General features: G+C 52.3%; 1 protein-coding gene across 1 annotated transcript in view; it reads right to left on the reverse strand.

Annotated features, from left to right (window-relative positions):
• Positions 1 to 13861: 13861 nt before the first annotated feature.
• The window catches only part of TFCP2L1 (transcription factor CP2 like 1), a gene marked incomplete at its 5' end in the record, with an annotated part of 58533 nt that continues 52804 nt past the window's right edge, over positions 13862 to 19590 (reverse strand). The window contains 2 exons of the mRNA XM_082658032.1: positions 13862 to 14033; positions 15295 to 15346. Coding sequence (XP_082514158.1) covers positions 13987 to 14033; positions 15295 to 15346 — 99 coding nt within the window. The 3' untranslated portion in view covers positions 13862 to 13986. The remainder of the gene's footprint in view (positions 14034 to 15294; positions 15347 to 19590) is intronic.

A 19590-nucleotide genomic window follows, 5' to 3' on the forward strand; every position in this document is an offset into this window, starting at 1 on the left:
GGGGTCGTGCAACCGTGTTCTGCCCACGGTCATATGAGGGGAAGTTGCTGGGGGCTGCTTTCAGGCTGCTCTCTAAAGTCTCTCCTCCCAGCCTGCAGGGTCTCAGCCCATCCTCTCTCTGGAGCGAAGGGTCAAACAGAGGGCTCTGGGGCTCTAGAAAACAGCGGGACCCCCAGAGGGAGGGAACCTCGGTCCCTGAATGACCACACGGAACACAGCCCAGCAGCCCAGATCAGCCTGGGACACAGAGAAGAAATAAATCTTTATTGTGTTGGCTGAGGTCTAGGGAGTGTTTTATGGTGTCTAGCATTACTTATCTAATACGGCCATAATGTGAGACTATAGTAATCAGTTCTTCTCAGGGCATCGCCAACTTAATCTTTTTTTCTAATAATTGTTATCTTGGTGGGACTGTGTTATATTCTTGGTAGCCTTCTTTTCAACGTTATCTTGTGGCTGCTTCACAGACAGTTGAGTTGGTCTACCACCCATTCTTCTCTTAAGTCGCTAACAACCTAAAAATAAATGACACCCAAAGCACTAAGTAGAACACGTGGTTCCATCCACCCCTTTATGTGGCCCAAGGGCAGAGTTGGGACATGGCTGAGATGGGGACCATGGTACATGACCTCACCAAGGGTGTGAAGAGTTGAGAGGTACCCGGAGAAAGCTCTAATTTGAAAGGATACATGCGCCCCTATGTTCATAGCAGTACTATTCACAATAGCCAAGACATGGAAGCAACCTAAATGTCCATGGACAGAGGGGTGGATAAAGAAGATGTGGTACGTATATACAGTGGAATACTACTCAGCCATAAAAAAGAATTATTTCATGCCATCTGCGGCAACATGGATGGACCTAGAGATTATCACACTAAGTGAAGTAAGTCAGAAAGAGAAAGACAAATACCATATGATATCACTTATATGTGGCATCTAAAAAGTGCTACCAATAAACTTATTTACAAAATAGAAACAGATTCACAGACACAGAAAACAAGCTTATGGTTACCAAAGGGGAAACGGGGAGAGGGATAAATTGGGAGTTTGGGATTAGCAGATACACACTACTATATATAAAACAGAGAACCAACAAGGACCTACTGTACAGCACAGGGAATTATAGTCAAGATCCTGTAATAAACCATAATGGAAAAGAATCTGAAAAAGAGTATATATGTATAACTGAATCACTTTGCTGTACAGCAAAAATTAACACAACCTTGTAAATCAACTATACTTTAACTTCGAAAAAGAAAAAGAATTGGGAGGAAGGGCATCCCACAACCTACCTAGACGTCCTGGATCCTCCTTCCTGGCTCAGAGCAGCACCTCAACAAGCAGGTGCTTCCTCCCTACCTCTGGCTCCATCACCCCCTCCCCAGAGCCACCTGGCACAGCCCTGGAGTCCCTGGCAGTCCTTGGAGCCAACAGATGCAGGTCAGAAGCCTAGCTCTGCTCTGGACCAGCTGTGTGTCCTTGAGTAGACTACCCAGCCTCTCTGAGCCTCAGCCTCCTTGTGGGCAAGACGGAGACGTTAACACCCACCTCAAAAGGTGCGGTGAGCACTGAGCGAGCTCACAAAATGTCAGGGAGGGAAAATCTCTCCCTCTCCCCTCTGATGTTCAGTGACTGGGGGGCCAGAGAATTAAATGAACAGAAGGCAGATTAGCAAGAGAAAAGACAGAACTTTAACCTCGTGTACACAGCAGTTCACAGAACAATGTGACTCAAGGAGACAGATAGAATTTGGGACTTTTATACCATCTTCATAGGGGAAGGGGTGGGGGAGAAGGGCGCTAAGGGGAAAACAAGTCATTTGCTTTCCAGAATGACAAGTGGGACCTTAGGAGAATAGAGGGAGGGATGATCATTTTGTGACAATGTTTGTTAGGTGATGTCTTATCCAAGGGAAGACGTCTTGACTTTTTCTCTCTGGTGATAGGAGTCAACCTTCCCTGGTTATAAAACCCCCGGGGAAGGGATTTGGCAGATGAATTCTTTCAGAAAGCTCTGCTTTTAGGCAGATAAGGAGAGTTTTTAAGAAAAACAAAACAAAAAAAGCGCTCCCTGGTGGTGTACTCTAGCTCATTCAAAAGTCTGTAAGACCCTCGGCCCATGGTGGGTACCTGACTCAGGGCTCTTTCCATGCCGACCCACCCAGTGTTCCTTTGCCCCGTGCTTGGTCCTTTTCCCAACTCCCTACTCTCCCATCCAAACTGTCCTGTTCCCCAACCCCTACGACCATAGCCCCATTCCCTGTGCTGTGAGCGAATACACTCACGTGAAGTCCTGCCAAGGCACGCCAGCTGGTCCCCTGCCCCATCCAGGCACTCGTTCCCTGGGGCCTCCAGCTCCCACTCTTTCACTCGCCCACCACCATATTGCTCTCATTTAGTCATTCAACAAACGTTCCCGGAGAGGCTTCTCCCTGCCAGTCCCTGGGCTGGACCCCAGAGTGGCAGTGATCAGGCAGACCACCCTCTGTCCTCTAGGAGCTCTTCCCAGTGAGGGAGGCATTCAGACACACAGACAGTTCAGCCTATGCCCAGGAGCCCATGGGAGCTCAGAGGAAGAGTGGGGCTGGCAAGCTCAGTATCTTGTTGGTACCAGGAGATCTGGGTCCACAGAGGGATGAGAAGGAGGGAGGGAGGGAAGGAGGGAGGAAGGATGTCCCTCCATCCACCTTTCTCCCCTCTGGACGTGTTCGGGGTCCAGCCCCTCCCCCCTGCCCCCACCCCCCCCAACCCCCGTTCCATGTCAGCCTCTCAGATGATCAGATATTCCAATAGCCACTCCTGCCCGAAAAACTCTCTCCAGATAACCCCTTTCCCTTGTAATTGAGTTTAAATATTGATCCGCCCAATCAAGGCAGGTTAATATGCAACCCAGCTGAGCTCCCAGCCGCCAGGCTCCCTTCCCCAGAGAGCCCTGGGCAGCCATGGGGCACGGTCTTCTCTGGAAAGCATGTTCATCTGGGGGCCTGGGCTGTGGCCTGTCCAGGCCTGGCTCTGCCCCTGAGGGGCTGGTTCCCCGTGACGGAGCCAAGAACCCTCTCCGAGCTAAGCCTTGGTGCCTCTGCCTACAGCACAGAAACTCCAGCACCTGCCCTTCCCAGCTCACGGACCAGGTGAGGGCAGAACACATGGACGGTTTGGGCCCTGTCCACTGCTCTGGCCAGGGCAGGATGCAGAGGGAGAAGCACTTCTGCTGGTTCCTGCGCTCAGCTGGGAGAACAGCTCTCCTTTAGGGGCTCTGCTTTGCTGGAGTGGAGCGGATTCTCTCAGGCTCCTGGGGGTTTTGTCCCTGTGAGTCAGCCCCTGAGGGCCCATCCTCTCCGACACCCTCCTGGTGGACTCTCCAGCCCACAGGGCAGAGGCCCAGAGAGTGTGCCCCCGTCCCCGACTGGTGACTTTCTCTGGTCTTCCATGGGGACAACCACAGTCAGTGACGTGGGAGCTGCTGCAGCCCAGGACTCAGGAGAAGGGCTCAGTGTGGCTGCCACACCTGGTCGGAGAGCCAGCAGCCTCCACACTTGTAGCCAGGAGGCCTCCTGCCTCCCCGGGGGTGGGGGGTTGGGGGCAGGAACCGGTTTCACAACCCAAATCAGCTTCCCCCAGACTGAGGATGGATGATCCCAGGGCTGTGACTGCACTCCTCAGGTTCTGGTGACCTTTGTGTCCGCTGACCTAACATTCTCCAGTCACGCCCACCCCTCCGCCGCCACCCCCCTCTTAGCTCCCACCCAGGTCTGCATCCTGGGTGACTTGGATGCTTCTTCAAGAGGGTGCAGTCCTCCAGGGCAGTGGTTTTCAAAGGGTGGTCCCCCCACCAGCAAACAGCACCCACCAGGAACCAGGGAGAAATGCAAATCCTCAGACATCCCCCGCCACCTCTGCCTCGCTGAATGGGAGACAGCCAGTGGGACCCAGCCCTGTGCCTTACGAGCCCTCCCCCTTCCCAGGGAATCTCAAGCTGAGGACACTGGTTCTCAGCAGGGGCTACAAAGTTACCACTCCCTGTCAGGGCCATTCCAAACTCTTTACATAACTTAAACCCATTTAATCCCTAGAAAAATCCTAGGAAACAGGCATCATTAGTCCCCTTTTATGGATGAGGAAAGCAAGGCACAGAAAAGTTGTCACATCGCCCAGGTGACAAAGCTAAAAGCTGACTTGGAACCACGGCAGTTACCCACTGCTTCAGGGGTTCTCAAAGTGTGGTCCCCGGACCAGCAGCATTGCCTGGGAACCTTCTAGTTATTTATTTATCTTTTGGCCTCACTGTGCGGCATGCGGGATCTTAGTTCCCTGAACAGGGATCGAACCCACGCTTCCTGCAGTGGAAGCATAGAGTCTTAACCACTGGATGGCCAGGGAAGTTCCACCTGGGAAATTTTTAGAAATACAAAATCTTAGGCTCTAGCTCAGATCTGCAGAGTCAGAAACCCTGGGCGTGAGGAGTCCCTTGGACAAGATCTCCAGGTGACTCTGATGCAATTGGAGGACCCTAGTACCCTATCCAATTTGAGGACCACGGCAGCCCATCCTGCTGCCTGAAAATGGGGCATCCCATGCAAGTCATCCCCGAAGCCTCATGCCCACATCGTGGCTAAGGGAACGTTTGCTGGAAATGGAGCATCTTGCGGTGTGGCCCCGCTCCTGCCCAGCTGGGACGTGCCTGGTGGGGCTCGCCTGCCTGGCGTGGCTGGCTCTCTTGCAGATCGATGGGCGGGGGCAGCTACTGCTGAGCCCGGGCGGCTCTAGGTTCCAGCCGCTGGAGTGCCTGCCCAGGGTAAGTCAAGAGCACTGCTGGGGACACACCACCGGGCTTGTTGTGCCCTGCTGCTCATGTCTGAGTTCCCTGCTGGGACAGAGGCCACACAGTCATCCGGACAGCCAGCAGCCAAAGCCAGAAAGAAAGATAGGGTGACGCGGGGTAACCCCCAGGCTCCAGCCTCTAACGGCTCTGAGGCCTTGACGAGCTCCCGAGTTCTTCGTGGCGGTGCGCGGGCTTCTCACTGCGGTGGCTTCTCTTGTTGCGGAGCACGGGCTCCAGGCGCGCGGGCTTCGGTAGTTGTGGCTCACGGGCTCCAGAGCGCAGGCTCAGTAGTTGTGGTGCACTGGCTCAGTTGCTCCACGGCATGTGGGATCTTCCCAGACCAGGGAACCCGTGTCCCCTGCATTGGCAGGCAGACTCCTAACCATTGAGCCACCAGGAAAGTCCCTAACTCCTGAGTTTTTGAACCCAATCCCATCCATCCCTTCTTAGTCTAAGGACCTCCATGGTTGTGTCCCACTGAGCTTAGAAAACAAACCAGAACTCCCCTCCCGCCCACTGAGACCGTATGAGCCTTGTCAAAATGCAAGGCACAGCCCACCCGTGGGCTGGGGAGTCAACTTGGCAGGTCAGGACCCGCATTTCTAAAGAAAAGGTGAAATGCAATCGTTCGAGTACTCTTCTGTGAGACTCTTGTTCATGGGTAGGTGAGCGTGTACTGGGTAAGATCGTAAGCCCAGAGAAGCACAGCTTTATCTGACCAGATCCCCCATCTCCATCTGTTTACCCCAAGCCCCCCATGGCGTCACTCTCCTTTGGATCTTGGAAAACATCAAGCTGTCCCCCGCCCCGGGACCCTCACCCCAGCTGCTCCCTCCTGTCCCTGGGAGCCCGGTCCTGCCAGGCCTTGTGCCAGGCTGTGCAAGGTCACATGTTGGCCTTGGGCTAGGCGGTGACAAGGGTCTAGGGTGGTGGCCACTGCAGATGTGCCCCCAGCAGGGCTCAAAACAGCCCACCCACTGATCAAGCTTCAAAGACCCCAGGCCTCCTATGAGGATGGTACTAGCCAAAAAAGAAAAGAAAGAAAGAAGGAAAAAGAGAGAAAGTGAGTGTTGGTAAGGATGTGGAGAAATTCGAGCCCTTGTGCACCACCGGTGGGAATGGACCCTAAGATCCAGCAACTCCACCTCCGGGTGGGTGTGTATCCAGAAGTGAAGGCAGAGACCCCGACAGATATTTGCACACCCATGGTCACGGCTGCGTTATGCACAATAGCCCAGAGGTGGAAGCAACCCAAGTGTCCACGGATAGAGGGATGCACACGCAGCATGTAGTGTGTACAGACAGAGGAATACTATGCAGCCTTAAAAAAGGAAATTCTTGGCAATTCCCTGGCGGTCCAGGAGTTAGGACTCGGCGCTTTCACCGCTGAGGGCACGGGTTCAATCCCTGGTTGGGGATCCCACAAGCCTCGTGGCACGGCGGGTTAAAAAAAGGAAAGAAATTCTGACACAGGGTACAACGTGGATGAACCCTGAGGACATGATGCTGATTGAAATTAGCCAGTCACAAGAGGACACAGACTGCAAGATCCCACTTACATGAGGTCCCCAGAAGAGTCACCTTCGTAGAGACAGAAAGCAGAAGGGTAGGTGCCAGGGCTGGGGGGAGGGGGAGGGGGCGGAGCTGCTGTTTAATGGGACAGGGTTTCAGTTGGGGAAGATGGAAAGTTTCTGGAGATGGACGGTAGTGATGGTTGCACAACAGTGTGAATGTACTTGTCGCTGGATCCTACACTTGAAAATGTTGAAGATGGTAAATTTCCTCTTATGTGCATTTTATCAATACAAATGAAAAAAAAATTAAAAGGCCAGAGGCTTGAGTCACAGAGGTTTCTTACAAATGAGTTTTATTTGCTTTCTGACCCAAGCACAGAACCCCAAACAGATCTCTCGTCTGCACAATGGTACAGTAACAAGTGCAAAATATGCTTTATTTCGGGTACAAAACGTGGCAGTGTGACAACTTCTGCTTCAATGCCCACTCCCCCCACCCACGCCATGACCCATCCCGCTGCCGTCACACCCACCTGACCCATCCCAGGGCCACACCACCCCAATCAAGACACCCGCCACCTTTAGAGAAGAGTCACCCAATCTGGAGAAAGGTGAGGAAGTGGCATTTTAAGAAAGAAATCACTTTCAATACAGGAACATTGGCGAACACAGTAAGCAAGATTTTGCCCAGCAAGGGGAGGGCTGGCGGGAGGGACACAAAACAATGCCCTTCTCTGCTGTCCCCACCCAGGGCGTGGAGCCCAGGGATCACGTCGGCACAAAAGTGAGTGCTAAGGACGAAAGGGCTCCCTCCACCTGCGTGTCTGGGGCGAGAGCGTGTGGGATCCAGACCCCGGCTCAGCCCACCAGTAGTCGTAGGACCCTGGGCCCCTGTCTGATTTCTCAGTCTCGATTTTCTCACCTGGAAACCAGGCTTCGGGGGCCTCAGAGCCGTGGGGAGGCTCCAATGAGACAACGGCAAAGCACAGAGCACAATGTGTGACCCAGGCGAGGCCAGCCAGCATCAGCAGCTGGTATTAACAGAGGACCAGCCGCAGGCTCCGGCCATCTGCACAGGGAGCGAAGGAGCCGGGGGCCCAGAAAGGATGGCCAAGCCACAGGGAGGTGGTCCCATCCCGGCTGGACCTCAGCATGAGGGATTCACCACGGGAGGCTGCCTGGGGGCTGGCTCCTCCGGGGGCAGAGCTGGGAATCGGGCCCAGGGAGCACCAGCAAGCTGAGGCTGCCACAGGTGGGGCCCTCAACAGAGGAAGAGCAGCAGACACGTGCGGAGGGATCTGCGGGACCCCAAGGAGCTGCGAGGTCCTCAAGGCACCATGGAGGGGAAGGTCAGGCTGCACCTCCCAGGACAGGAAAGTCCCAGTGACGTAAGTCAGCAGGCCGCCACCCACCGTGGCTCGGGGCCAGTAGAGGTCCCTCCCCGCACCTGGCCCTCGGGACACCAACCCCCAGCACCCTGCCCTGGGGATCCAAGGGTCCAGCAGGTCTCCAGGAACTGGGCAGCAGGAGGGAAGGGGCAAGAGCAAAGGGCTCTGGTTCCTGAGCGGCTGGGGCAGAGCCGGCGGGGGGAGGGGGCCGCATGCCCAACAGGCAGCAGGGGTCCAAAGACTGCTCAGCTGAATGGCTCTCCTGCTTCAAAGCTCCTAACAAAATACTTTTTTTTACTATTTTTAAAAGTCCTTATTTTCTAGGATGTTCTTCAACATAATCCAGGGGGAAGAGTAACAGAGGTCTAACTCAGCAGTGGGCAGTTTTTCTGCAAAGGGCTGGATGGGACCTATTTTGGGCTTTAAAGGCTAAGAGGAGGTCAATCGGTATTATATCAGTATAAGAGAAAACAAGTTTCCATAACGTCTTTGATGATGAAATTCAAAATATAATCTTTGAGTACATTTTTTGGTAATACAGGTATACTAATGGGAATGGAACAGGGGAGGGGTACAGGATGCCTTTCACTTCATTGGGTTCAGTGTTCACTGTCAGCAAACAGACCACGAAACCCAGTAGGGAGCTGCATTCAGCTCCTGACGAGTGGGTGTAGGGTGACCACTGCAGAGGCTGGGTGACGGGTACCAGGCTTAACTATATTCTTCTGCCTTTGAGAAAGGATTGCGAACCTTCCATGATAAAAGGCTTCCCTGGTCCCTGCTAGCTGCCTGGAGACCACCCTCAGGGCTCCCCAGGATGAAGGGCACAGGACAGGCTGACACACTCCCTCTTCGGAGGGGGCTGGTTTGGCGGCCGGGAGAGCAGAGCGGCTCAGCTGCAGACTAAGCAGTGCCCGCCGTTCCCCACCTCACCCCACCAGCTGCCCCGCATAGAACAGCAAAGCCACCTCTCAGAGCTACTTCTTGGGGACACTGCCGCTGGAAGGGCCCCTACATGACAAGGGGGGGGCGCCCCTCAGAACTCAGCTGTTCCCCAAGGGAGCAGAAGGACGGAGAAAGCCCAGGAGAAGCCTTTGCAGGGAGCTCTGGAGAGCTGGGCGGAGGGTGCAAGCGGCTCTCAGGATGCCGCTGGGAAGGAGGCCGGGGGACGGGGCGGGGCGCGGCTGCCCAGCACCTCACTGCCCTGTCCCCACAGGACAGAGGGGAGAGGGCTGGGAGGTGACCAGACAGAGTGTACAAACATTTCCTATTGGCCAGCCTGACTGATGATGTCACGCACAGGATACACAGCCCTAGCGGACAGAGGGTACCTGAGGCAGCTTCAAGGAAGACCAACTCCACGGACTCCTTTGGGGTCCTGGTCAGATGACAGCTGCCAGCACTGCTCCCCTCCCCAGATGAGCGGGACTTAGGGCGGGCGTTTCCCCTCGATGAGGGCAACGGTGCCCTAACCATCTTCGTCAACGGAGTCTAAACCAGGAGGATCACATAAGATCTAAAGAGAGCAGCTGTAATCACCGCATCTAGGTAAGCGGAGGATGCTCAGGGCTGTGCTCATGGCAGATACAGGGGCAGGGAAAGGGGTCCACGTGCACCCATAAACACACACATGCACGCACGCACACATGCACGCACGCACGCACACATGCATCTGTAATGTAGGCACATAGCCAGCCAATGGAATCCAGCCTCAGGCTGCAGGGAACAGCTGGCGGCCACTCTCAAGAGCGCTGATGGAGTCAAGTCAACCCGGTTGTGAGCTAGGCTGGATCCTTAAAGACACAGCTAAGATGCCATGCCTCACGCCGAAACGTGTGCAAACCTTGAGGTGCGTGCACCAGCCCAAGCGGGAGCATCTGAGGTGCCAAGTACCACCAGGAAATACACACACGCACGCCACCTGCCCACAGTAAGACTCTGATGGTGGGAAAGACGGAAAGCCTTGCTGCCCCTCAGACTCACCGAGGACTGAGTCAGCCACGACCCCAGAGGCCTCCCAGAGAGGAGGCAAGACCAGAGAGGCAGAAGCCAAGTGAGGGTCTGGGGACCCAGGACCCCTGGCTCTTGGTCACCTGCTTTTCCATCTTCTCTGAGAGTCTGGGGGCTGCCTTCTTTTGCCCCATGACAGCAGCAAAAGAGGCTTTTTTTCCATTCTCCTCGTCAACTCGTTAATGATTTTCAGACCTTAACTTACTCAGCCCGCCCCTGACGCCACTCTGGACTTGGAAACTGGTGACACACTGTTCAGACAGCTCCACTGTGCTCCTAGGAAAGGCCCCTCTAGGCTCACGGCTCTTCCCAAGAGGCCCTCGGGCAGAAGGTCACCAGGGCAACATCTGACCTTCGCTTAGGACCCCAAACCAAGATTTCGACCTCCCTCCCCCATCCTGCTCTCTCCAAAGGCCCATCGGCCCTTCCCCCATTCAAAAGCCCGTGTCTTTATTATAAAGGTGCAACTTGGTAACCAGGAGAAGGTTCATCACAGCCTTGCAAACAGACACCTGCCCAGCAAAGAAATGTGATGGCCTGAGAATAAAGCACTCAGCTTCAGGTGACCCGAGACAGTGGCCCAAGCGCACGGTTTATCTTTTGTCCCTCTGCGGATCCCTTTTAAAACGTGTTGCTGCCGAGGAGCTACAGCCTAGAATACGTGGGGGCAGAGGGGACAGTTCTGGGAGGGGCCGCCTGTCCAGCAGGCCCAGGCTCTGGACTTGGAGCTCACAAGAAAGACAGTGGACAGGGGTGGGAGTGCTACAACTTTTCTGTACTTTAATAAAATGTACAAAACAGAAACAAAACCCAAAAACCTACAGCTAGCTCAGCTGACCCGTGTGGAAGGGATGAGCTGCTGATTTGGGCGGCGAAAACATTTTGGTACCAAATGACTATGTGTATTCTTTTTTCGTATTTATTATTTTCTGCTTCTCTGTAAGTGCATTCCAGAGAACAGAAGACTCTACCTACAGCAAACTTAAGGTACCAGATCTTGATCAGACCCTCATCTGGAATGAAGAAATAAAAAGAGTAGCCTACCACATTTTTAGAATTAAGATTTCAGCCTGCCATCACTTGGGTCTGGGTAGTGGCATCTCTTGGGTCTAGTGAATGGCAGACACCTTGAAAGGCCGGCAGTCACCAGATCAACAGTCTAGTCCTGGATCTGGGGGACCCTGAGCAAGTTATTCCACTTCTGTGTGACTCTGTCTCCTCAAAAAAGGAAATGACCGGTCTTGATGCCCTAGAACTGACGTGTAGACAGCTACACACCCAGAAAGGTTGCAGAACATCAGAGAGTGACGTGACCCAGTACTGTTGAGACAGGGAAAGGGGGGAGACAGCAAGAAGAGAATAGAAAGCCAGGTGTAAAAATGGGGCAGCCAAACGTGGGCTGAGTTTAAAAAAAAAAAAAAGGTGAGCTTCCTAATGACAGCCCCATGTCGCAGAAAAAAAGATCCAGTAAGAATCAGGTGTCGTTAGCAATGGTATGAAGGCAATTCTATGGGGATTCCAATAGGCTTTTGAACAACTGGTGCTGGGACAGCTGGATATCTACATGCAAAAGAATGAAGTTGGACCCCTACCTCACACCATATATAAAAATTAACTCAAAATTAATCAAAGACTATTGGAGAGCTAAAACTATCAAAATTCTTAGAAGAAAACATAAGCATAAATCTTCTTGACCCCGGGTTAGGTGATAGTTTCTTATATAGGACACTGAAAGTATAAGCAACAAGAGAAAAAACAGGTGTCTTAGACATCATCAAAATTAAAAACTTTTGCCCTTAAGAGGTAAAAGTTAAGAAAGTTCACTTTCTTATAATGAAAGTGAAGGCAACCCACAGAAGTGGAGAACATTCTGACACCTCATATATCTGATGAAGGACCTGCATCTAGAATATACAAAGAACTCACACAGCTCAATAATAAAAAGACAAATAAGCCAACTGAAAATAGGCGAAGGAGGTGAATAGACATTTCTCCAAAGAAGACGTATGAATGGCCAGTAAGCACATGATGAAACGCTCAACATCATTAGCCATCAGGGAAATGCAAATCGAAACCACGATGAGACACCACGTCACACCCACTGGGATGCTATAATCAAAATGACAGAGAGTAGCAAGTGTTGATCAGTATGTAGAGAAACTGGAAGCCTCATACACTGCTGATGGGAATGTAAAATGACGCAGCTGCTTTGGAAAACAGTCTGGCAGTTCCTCAAAAAGTTATTCAACACAGACTTACTCTACGACCCAGCAATTCTACTCACATGTATATTCCTAAAAGAAAACCTAAGTGTACACCAAACCGTGTACAAATATGTTCATAGCAGCATGATTCATAATAGCTCCAAGGTAGAAACAACTCAAATAGCCATCAAATGATGGATGGATAAACAAATGTGGTATAGCCAGAGAATGAAATATTATTAAGCTATATAAAGGACGGCCGTACTGATATACGTTCAATATGGATGACCCTAGAAAACACTATGTTAAGTGAAAAAACAGCTAGTCACAAAAGATCACATATTGTATGATTCCACATACGTGAAATGTCCAGAAAGGTCAACCCGTATAGAAAGAAGATTTGTGGTTGCCTAGGAGTAGAGGAATTGTAAGGAAAATAGGAGAGGACTTGCCAAGGGTACAGGGTTTCTTTCAGGGATGATGCAAATGTTCTCAAATTGATGTGGTGGTTCTGTGAACTGACTAAAGAATCATAGAATTGTACACTATCAACGGGTAAATTGTACAGTATGTGAATCATACCTCAGTAAAGCTGTTATGTGCTCCTCTCCCCCAACCCCCAAAAAGGAGGGGGAACCAGAAGCTTGTCCTTACACCGTAGGACACCACACCCGTTGTCCCCACGCAGTTACTGCTAGAGCCCCTTTCACTCTCAGAAGTGTCCTGGTTTAGATGACAGATTTATGTCATTACCCTATCACTATGTGATATCAGGCAGGTGGCTTCGCCCCTCTGGGCTTTGGTTTCTCCATCTGTAAAGCGAGGTCTACCCGTTCTGATCACCTCTATATGCCCCCAAAGCTCCACTTGAAAAGCTGTCAAGTCCTACTCAGTTGGTCACAGCGCTCCCCGTGCTTTGTAAGTTGAACTTACGTGAGCAAAGAGTTGAAGCCTGGGGCCAGTACGGATCAGCGGGTCCCAGGAAACAGAGATAAAGACTAATTGCTGAGTCTACTGGTTACTGATATTCATATTTCCCCCAAGTTAGGCCACTAAGAAAGGTGATCCAACCATTCCAGTGCAGGTGAAATGCCTCAAACACACCCTCTACAAATGAAAAAAGAGAAACATTTAAAGGGGAGCCCTCCCAGAGGACACAATGTCTCTAGGAAGCCTGGCAAGTTTGGAGGTCTTCTCTACATGGGATTTGCCGAGTCCATTCAAGAGGGCCTGGTGTCGGGATAGTCAAGGTCATGTGATCCCACAATGGAATGTTCATTTCCTAGTCCTCCTTTACCCATGATTGTTTAGGAAATAAAATTATACCGAAGGAGCTCAAGAGGAATCATCTGGTTCTCTTCCCTTTTATATTCATGAGAATGTGCCTAAAATTAGTCTTTCTAGCCTCCCCCTGTCCCTCCCAAGGGCCTTAGAACTAGGTCTGTGTGGCCCCGTGGCGTGTCTAGCCCGGCAGTGAAGAGATGCGAGCCCACTTCTGGGCTCCGAGCAGCAGCAGACCCTTAGAATCAAGGTAAATGTGAAAGAAGCAGGAGGCACAGAATAAACCCAACTCCCATCGATCCACCCAGTAACAGGACAGACGGATGCTCAGCAGGGTCACGGAGACGGGAAACCGACACGAAGACAGGAGAACCGTCGCAAACCCCCATTTCGTCAGCAGCCCCATCACTGAGCCAGTTACCAGAGAAGAGGGTGAAGGCAGGGACCAGTACAGGTGGCACCCAGGTACCCGGTGAGCTAGCCTCCAACTAGGGGAGCATCAGAGGAGATGCCCCACCGTCGGCCTCTTCAGAATGGCAGGGCTGGGAAGAAAAACAAGGAACCGCGCCCAAGCTGGGGCTAGGGGGAGGGGCAGGCTTTCTGCCCGCCAGAGACATGGCCTCCGAGGGTCTCGGCTAGGGGTTGGTCTGTGGCTTTCACAGGCTGGGCCAGGTCCCTCCTCGCCGCAGCTTCCCGGGGTGCGATTTCTACATCCAAGGGGGTCCGTGGGGCTGAGGGTAGGAGGTGGCTGCCTGCTCGTCTCTGTTCAGAGGCCACATTTCAGGATGACGTGGTAGCCGTCATTGCTCTCGGCTGCAAGAGATAAACGTGGCGTTTTACAGGAAGAAAGGCAGGCCGCTGTGGCACCTGGGGGCCATGGGATTAGGGTACCAGCAGACACCCTGCCGTGGACACTGGCAGAGGCCACCCAAATGAGACTGTGCAGAAAAAAGCAAGCTGACAAAAGCAGAAATCTCAACGTACACCTTCACGGCTGCCTTGTTGAGTTTCTTTTTGACAGCGGGCTTTTCCACCACAGCCTGAGGCCCAAGGACTGAAGGGCCTATGTCCGAGGAGGCTTTGGGCGTGGCGGCCCCCAGGGCTCTGAAGGCAGCCAGCAGCTAGATCCAGAGAACAGGGGGGAGGGTCCAGGGCCACGGTCCAGGGTCTATGGCCCGGTCAGGGGGCTTTCATTCCCACCTGACCCCACACACTCACCTGCCCCAGCCCTACAGGGGGTCACAGCTGGTCTCCCACTTTTCCTGGCATGTGAGTTCCTTCTCAGACCCCTTCCTCAGGTGGGTCCGCCGTGTCCCCCTGGTACCACCCAGCCCCGGGTCCCCGATCCACACGGCCTGCAGACTCAGCTGCTGTATTCCATGCCCACTCCTCCCAGAGACCCACACTTTAGAAACATTCAAAAGGGTCTTACTGTAAGTCCCCTACACACGAACGAGTTCCATTCCGAGAGCACGTTCGTAAGTCCAATTTGTTCGTACGTCCAAGAAAGTTAGCCTAGGTGCCCAACTAACACAATCAGCTATATAGTACTGTTTCTACACTTGCTTCCGGACATCCTGGGCTCAAAATAAAGATACTGTACTACTGTGTTCTATACGACACTGTACAGTAAAGTACACAAAAGCACAACCACTTGTAGAGGATGCGTGCACGTGACAATGTACGCCAGACACGTGAGCTAACTTACGTGACTGGACACGTGAACACACGCTCGCATCTTTGGAAGTTTGCAACTTGAAGGTTCGTATGTAGAGGACTTACGGTACTTCTCGTTGGCACTGGGTTCGTGAAGCACATACTGTCTGGCCAGGATTTCCCTTTCAAAGTGACCTTGGCGCCAGCCGCACCACTTCTCACGTTTCCGAGGCTAGGCTTCCCGGGAAGTGTGTGTTTCTTTTTCCCAGAGGATGTTCCCAGGTAACACTCTCTCGAGGGCCCACCCCATGCAGGCCCCACTCACCAGCCTGCCCTCCCCGATACTCCGTTAACCCGGGGGGAGTGCAGCCAACATCCTTTAATTAAACAAGAAAAGGCAGGGAGGCGGGGGCTTTACCTTTTAAGGTACTGAGGATGAAACAGGATTCATCTTGGAAATTCTGCACCATCTGAAAGGCAAAAGAGAGACCATGTCCCTTCAACAACGAGTTCAGAGACTGAAAAGCCTCAGTGACACGGAGCCCAGCTGCTCGCAGCATCAGAAATGACAGGCGCCGCGTTTACGCAAGTGCAGGAAAACGCTTACGCTTAGCCCTCACGGAGAGAACGTGACACAGAGTAGATGGACAAAGCAATTACAGTTTCGAGTAACAAAAACTGAATGTAAAGGATGGAAAGAAGCCTGGAAGGGAATGAAGATGTAAACGTTTAATACAAGACTAAACTGTTCCTGATTTGCTTTCGTTTTGCTTTTTTCCTAGTGACTGGGTTTTCCAATCCCTATAAGGACACGTTACAGGAGCGGGTGTGTGTAAAACAGCACCAGATAAAAAAACTAAAGTGCTCTACACGGGGAACTATATTCAGTATCTTGTAACAACCTATGAGGGAAACGAATCTAAAAAAAGAATACATATATGTATATACACATATACTGAATCACTTTGCTGTACACCTGAAACTAACACGACATTGTAACTAAACCATCTTTCAATTAAGAAAACAATGCTTTAACAAAACCCTCGTGATTAGTAGGCTCTGCATATCAGAGTCCTTTGAGGACCAACTATAAACAGAAGTCCACTCCCTGCGTCTACAAATGCGGGGCAGGAAGCTTATGATTACTCACCAGCCCCCTCTCTGGAGCTCTCGTTTTGATTAACAGCCCGGTGACCTTAGATAAGGCAACTTCCTGTCTCCAGGCGCTGTCTGTAAAATGAGGCTGTTTCGATGATAAAAATATATATATAACCAGGATGCAGAGCAATGGGAATGGGCATCCTCTTCTGGGGGGGGTCGTTCATCCAAATGACTGCTTTCTACAACTGTTCACAGGACGCAGCACAGACGACCACACACATCTCTCCTGCAGGCAGGTGCCCTAGGTAAGCTCCTGCATGTACACACACAAAACACACCTAAGGATGCTGAGAGCAGCGCTGTCTGTATGAGTGAAAACTAGAAACAGCCCTCACGTCACCCAGCAGTAGAAGCAGCGGGAACAAACAAGGACCTGATCACACCCGGCTGCTCGACAGGGCCGGTGACCTCCAGTGCCCCTCAACATGCACGAATCAAAAACCGTAAGTCCCTGAGGAAGGCACTCCTATCCCCCTTCTATAAAGTTTTAAAATAGGTGAAATTAAAGAATGCATTGAAGAAGAACCAGGGAATGATCAATATAAAATTCAAACCAGCACTGGAGGGGAACGTGAAATTAGCCCACAAAGGGGGTTCTAACAAACACCGCACTAACCTGAGTGCAGGCATGGAGGACTTTAGTTATTCTTTAAACTCTACAAATGAGCTTCCTCTATTCTAAATATGTATGCTGCATTTCACAGGACACCTTTAAACAATATGAAAAATGTACACATCTACCTAAACATACCCACAACACACATCCTGGCCAATGGGACAGCAAAACCCGTTTCCAGATGAAAAGCACAACCCACATTTTACTGCCCCCTCCCCCCCCATGACTGCCCCAGATCCTGCAAATCCGTCCACCTGTCGACCCCTGCCCCTCCCCCAGGCCCTAATGATGCATGAAGTACATTCACGCTATGCTGCCGGCCTGCTCCCTCGGGGACTCTTGGCAACCCCACTGCTGGGGCATGCCAAACCTGAAGCAGGGCCCACACGGGCTTAATCAGTAACCGCCTTGTTTAATGAAGTGCCCTTGCACCCCAGGGGCCGGCTGCACGGCTGGCCAGGCCACCTCCAGTGCTCCGGGCAGTTAAGAACCAAAGGTTTCCAACTGATTCGGGGTTAAGAGGCAAGGAGACTTCAGGGGAATAAGAATCACCTACTTAGCGGAGGTGGCGTTTGAGTTCTGTTCTCTGCTTCACTGGCTTAACTGCCTGCTCTGGGGGGGGCACAGGGCAAGCTGGGGGAAGGAACCCCTCCAGGGACCTGTGAAATTGCAAGGGTTCTGAGCATTCTTGGCTTTTGTCTTCACGGCAGAAATGCATTTGTGAGATGCAAACTGACGAGTTTTCCATGTCGTCACTACTGCCTGATGCTCAGGGCGTTTCACGCGTCCCGGCTATTCTACAGGACCTGCTCAGGCCAGCAACTCTGGGCTACATGTGCTTTATCTGTGAAACGGGGGCCAAAAAGCAGCCACCGTACACTCGATTGTAACGATGTGGAAGGAATTCTGAACTGGTGACAACAATAGCAAGTTGCAGATCAATGGCCCTTTGTTCAAATGGATCCTGGCTGTGTGTTTTTAAAAACCCACACCTACGCACACTCAGGCATGCAATGGGCACACGCACAAAAAGTTAGCTGGCAGAATTACATCCAACTTAAGGTAACTCCGCTAGGAAAAGAGAGTGGGGAAGATAAGGGCCTTTCACACTTGCCTTCTGCTTATATTGCCTGACTTCTACGAATTGTGAATTACTTTTTAATTAAAAAGGACAGAAGGGACTTCCCTGGTGGTCCAGTGGTAAGGAATCCACCTTCCAGTGCAGGGGACGCAGGTTCGATCCCTGGTCAGGGAACTCAGATCCCACACGCCTCAGGGCAACTCACCCCGCACGCCACAGCTGGAGAGAGCAAACCCGCATGCCACAACTAGAGAAGCCCACGCGCCGCAAGGAAAGATCCCGCACGCCTCAGCGATCCCGAGTGCCACAACTAACACACGGCGCGGCCAAAAAATAAAATAAATAAATAAATATTTTTTTAAAAAGGAAGGAAAACACCACCTTGCCCACCCCCAGGATGAAACTCCTATGAAACGGAGGACTCCCACGTAGGGGGGGCTTGGGCAATTATGATGACAAGTGACAACAGGATTGCTCCTGATGATGATGATTTATGAAATATACAGACCATTAAAAGCCTTACATGTTATACGCTGTCAAATTTAAGGATCTCTCCATCACTTGTTTCCCAAAACAAGTGCCTGGCTAATTTAGCATCTGCCGGTACCTGACACTGTTTTCTATTTTATCCTTACTACAGCCTGCTTGATGGATAGAATTATCCCCATTTTGCAGACATGGAAACTGAGGCTCAAAGTCATTAAGTAGATTAGCCCAAGGTCACCCGGCTACGAGGAGCCAGTCCAGGTGGGGACATGGGTCCAATTCCGAAGCCCACAACTTCCCTGCTTTCCCAGCCCCCCTTCCTGTACCGTCCCCTCCATCATCTTTCTGCTGAGGCTTGCAGAGTTCCCAGGGTGGGTGGAGGGTCTGCTGGGGGCTGGGCTGGGGGCTCAGGGTTCCACCTCTGCTCCTATCAGGACAGTTCTGTGTAAACGCCTCATTTCAGGGGTGGTTGGAGAGTCTGTGGGCTCGACGCTCAGGCTCTGCTGCCGGGCCACCAGCCTTCCCACCACAGCCCAACCTCTTACGAGCTGTGCACCCTGGGGCCATTACGCAGCCTCTCTGTGCCTGTTTCCTATCTGTGAAATGGGCTCATGACAGCACCTGCCTCACAGGGAGGCTGCCAGGATTAAATGAGTCACTTAGAACAGTCGCCGGGACACAGTAAGCGCTGATGGAACGCTAGCGCTCATAATTATTATTATTACTATTATTAAGAGAAGGCGTCCAGGATAAGACAAGCTTAAAAGCTTCTGTTCTACAACAGGCAGGAACGCCTGAAACATGTCATCAAGCCCGTTTAATAACTCCCTCAGGAGCCAGCAGTGGGATCTGATCACTCGAGGGCACGGTCGCCTGGGGGCCGTGTTCTGTATCTGTGTCCTCTGTCAGGGGCCGCTTATGCCCCGCAGAGGCCTGTGTGGCCAGAGACAGACCCTGGAAGGCTGTGGCACCTTCACCATTCAGCAGAGGACGCCTCTGTTCCCCGAGAGCCCCGGCCTCTCCATCATCAACCCAGCCCATGTCACCTCTCCTGCGCCTGCCCCCTCCCAGCCCCCGCCCCTGCCCTGGGTGAGCACCTGCGTCTGAGTCCTCACAGCCCTGACTGTAAGCGCCCCAAGGCAGGGATGCGAGCAGGGCACCTGGCCGAGGGCGGGGTTCCAGATGGAGAGGCGACAGCTATTCAGAGCCCATGGTCGTGGCCTCAGACCCCTCTCTCCCAGCTCCCCGGGCAGCCCCTGCAGCTGAGAGCAGGCCATAGGCAGATGAACTCGGTTTGCCATCTTCAGCCTAAAGTCACCCCCAAGCCCCGCAGGGCGCATTTCGGATGTGGGTCCGCGGCTCCCGCCCGT

This window comes from Grampus griseus, assembly GCF_964374135.1.
Source record: "Grampus griseus genome assembly, chromosome: 7".
Classification (NCBI taxonomy): Eukaryota; Metazoa; Chordata; class Mammalia; order Artiodactyla; family Delphinidae; genus Grampus; species Grampus griseus.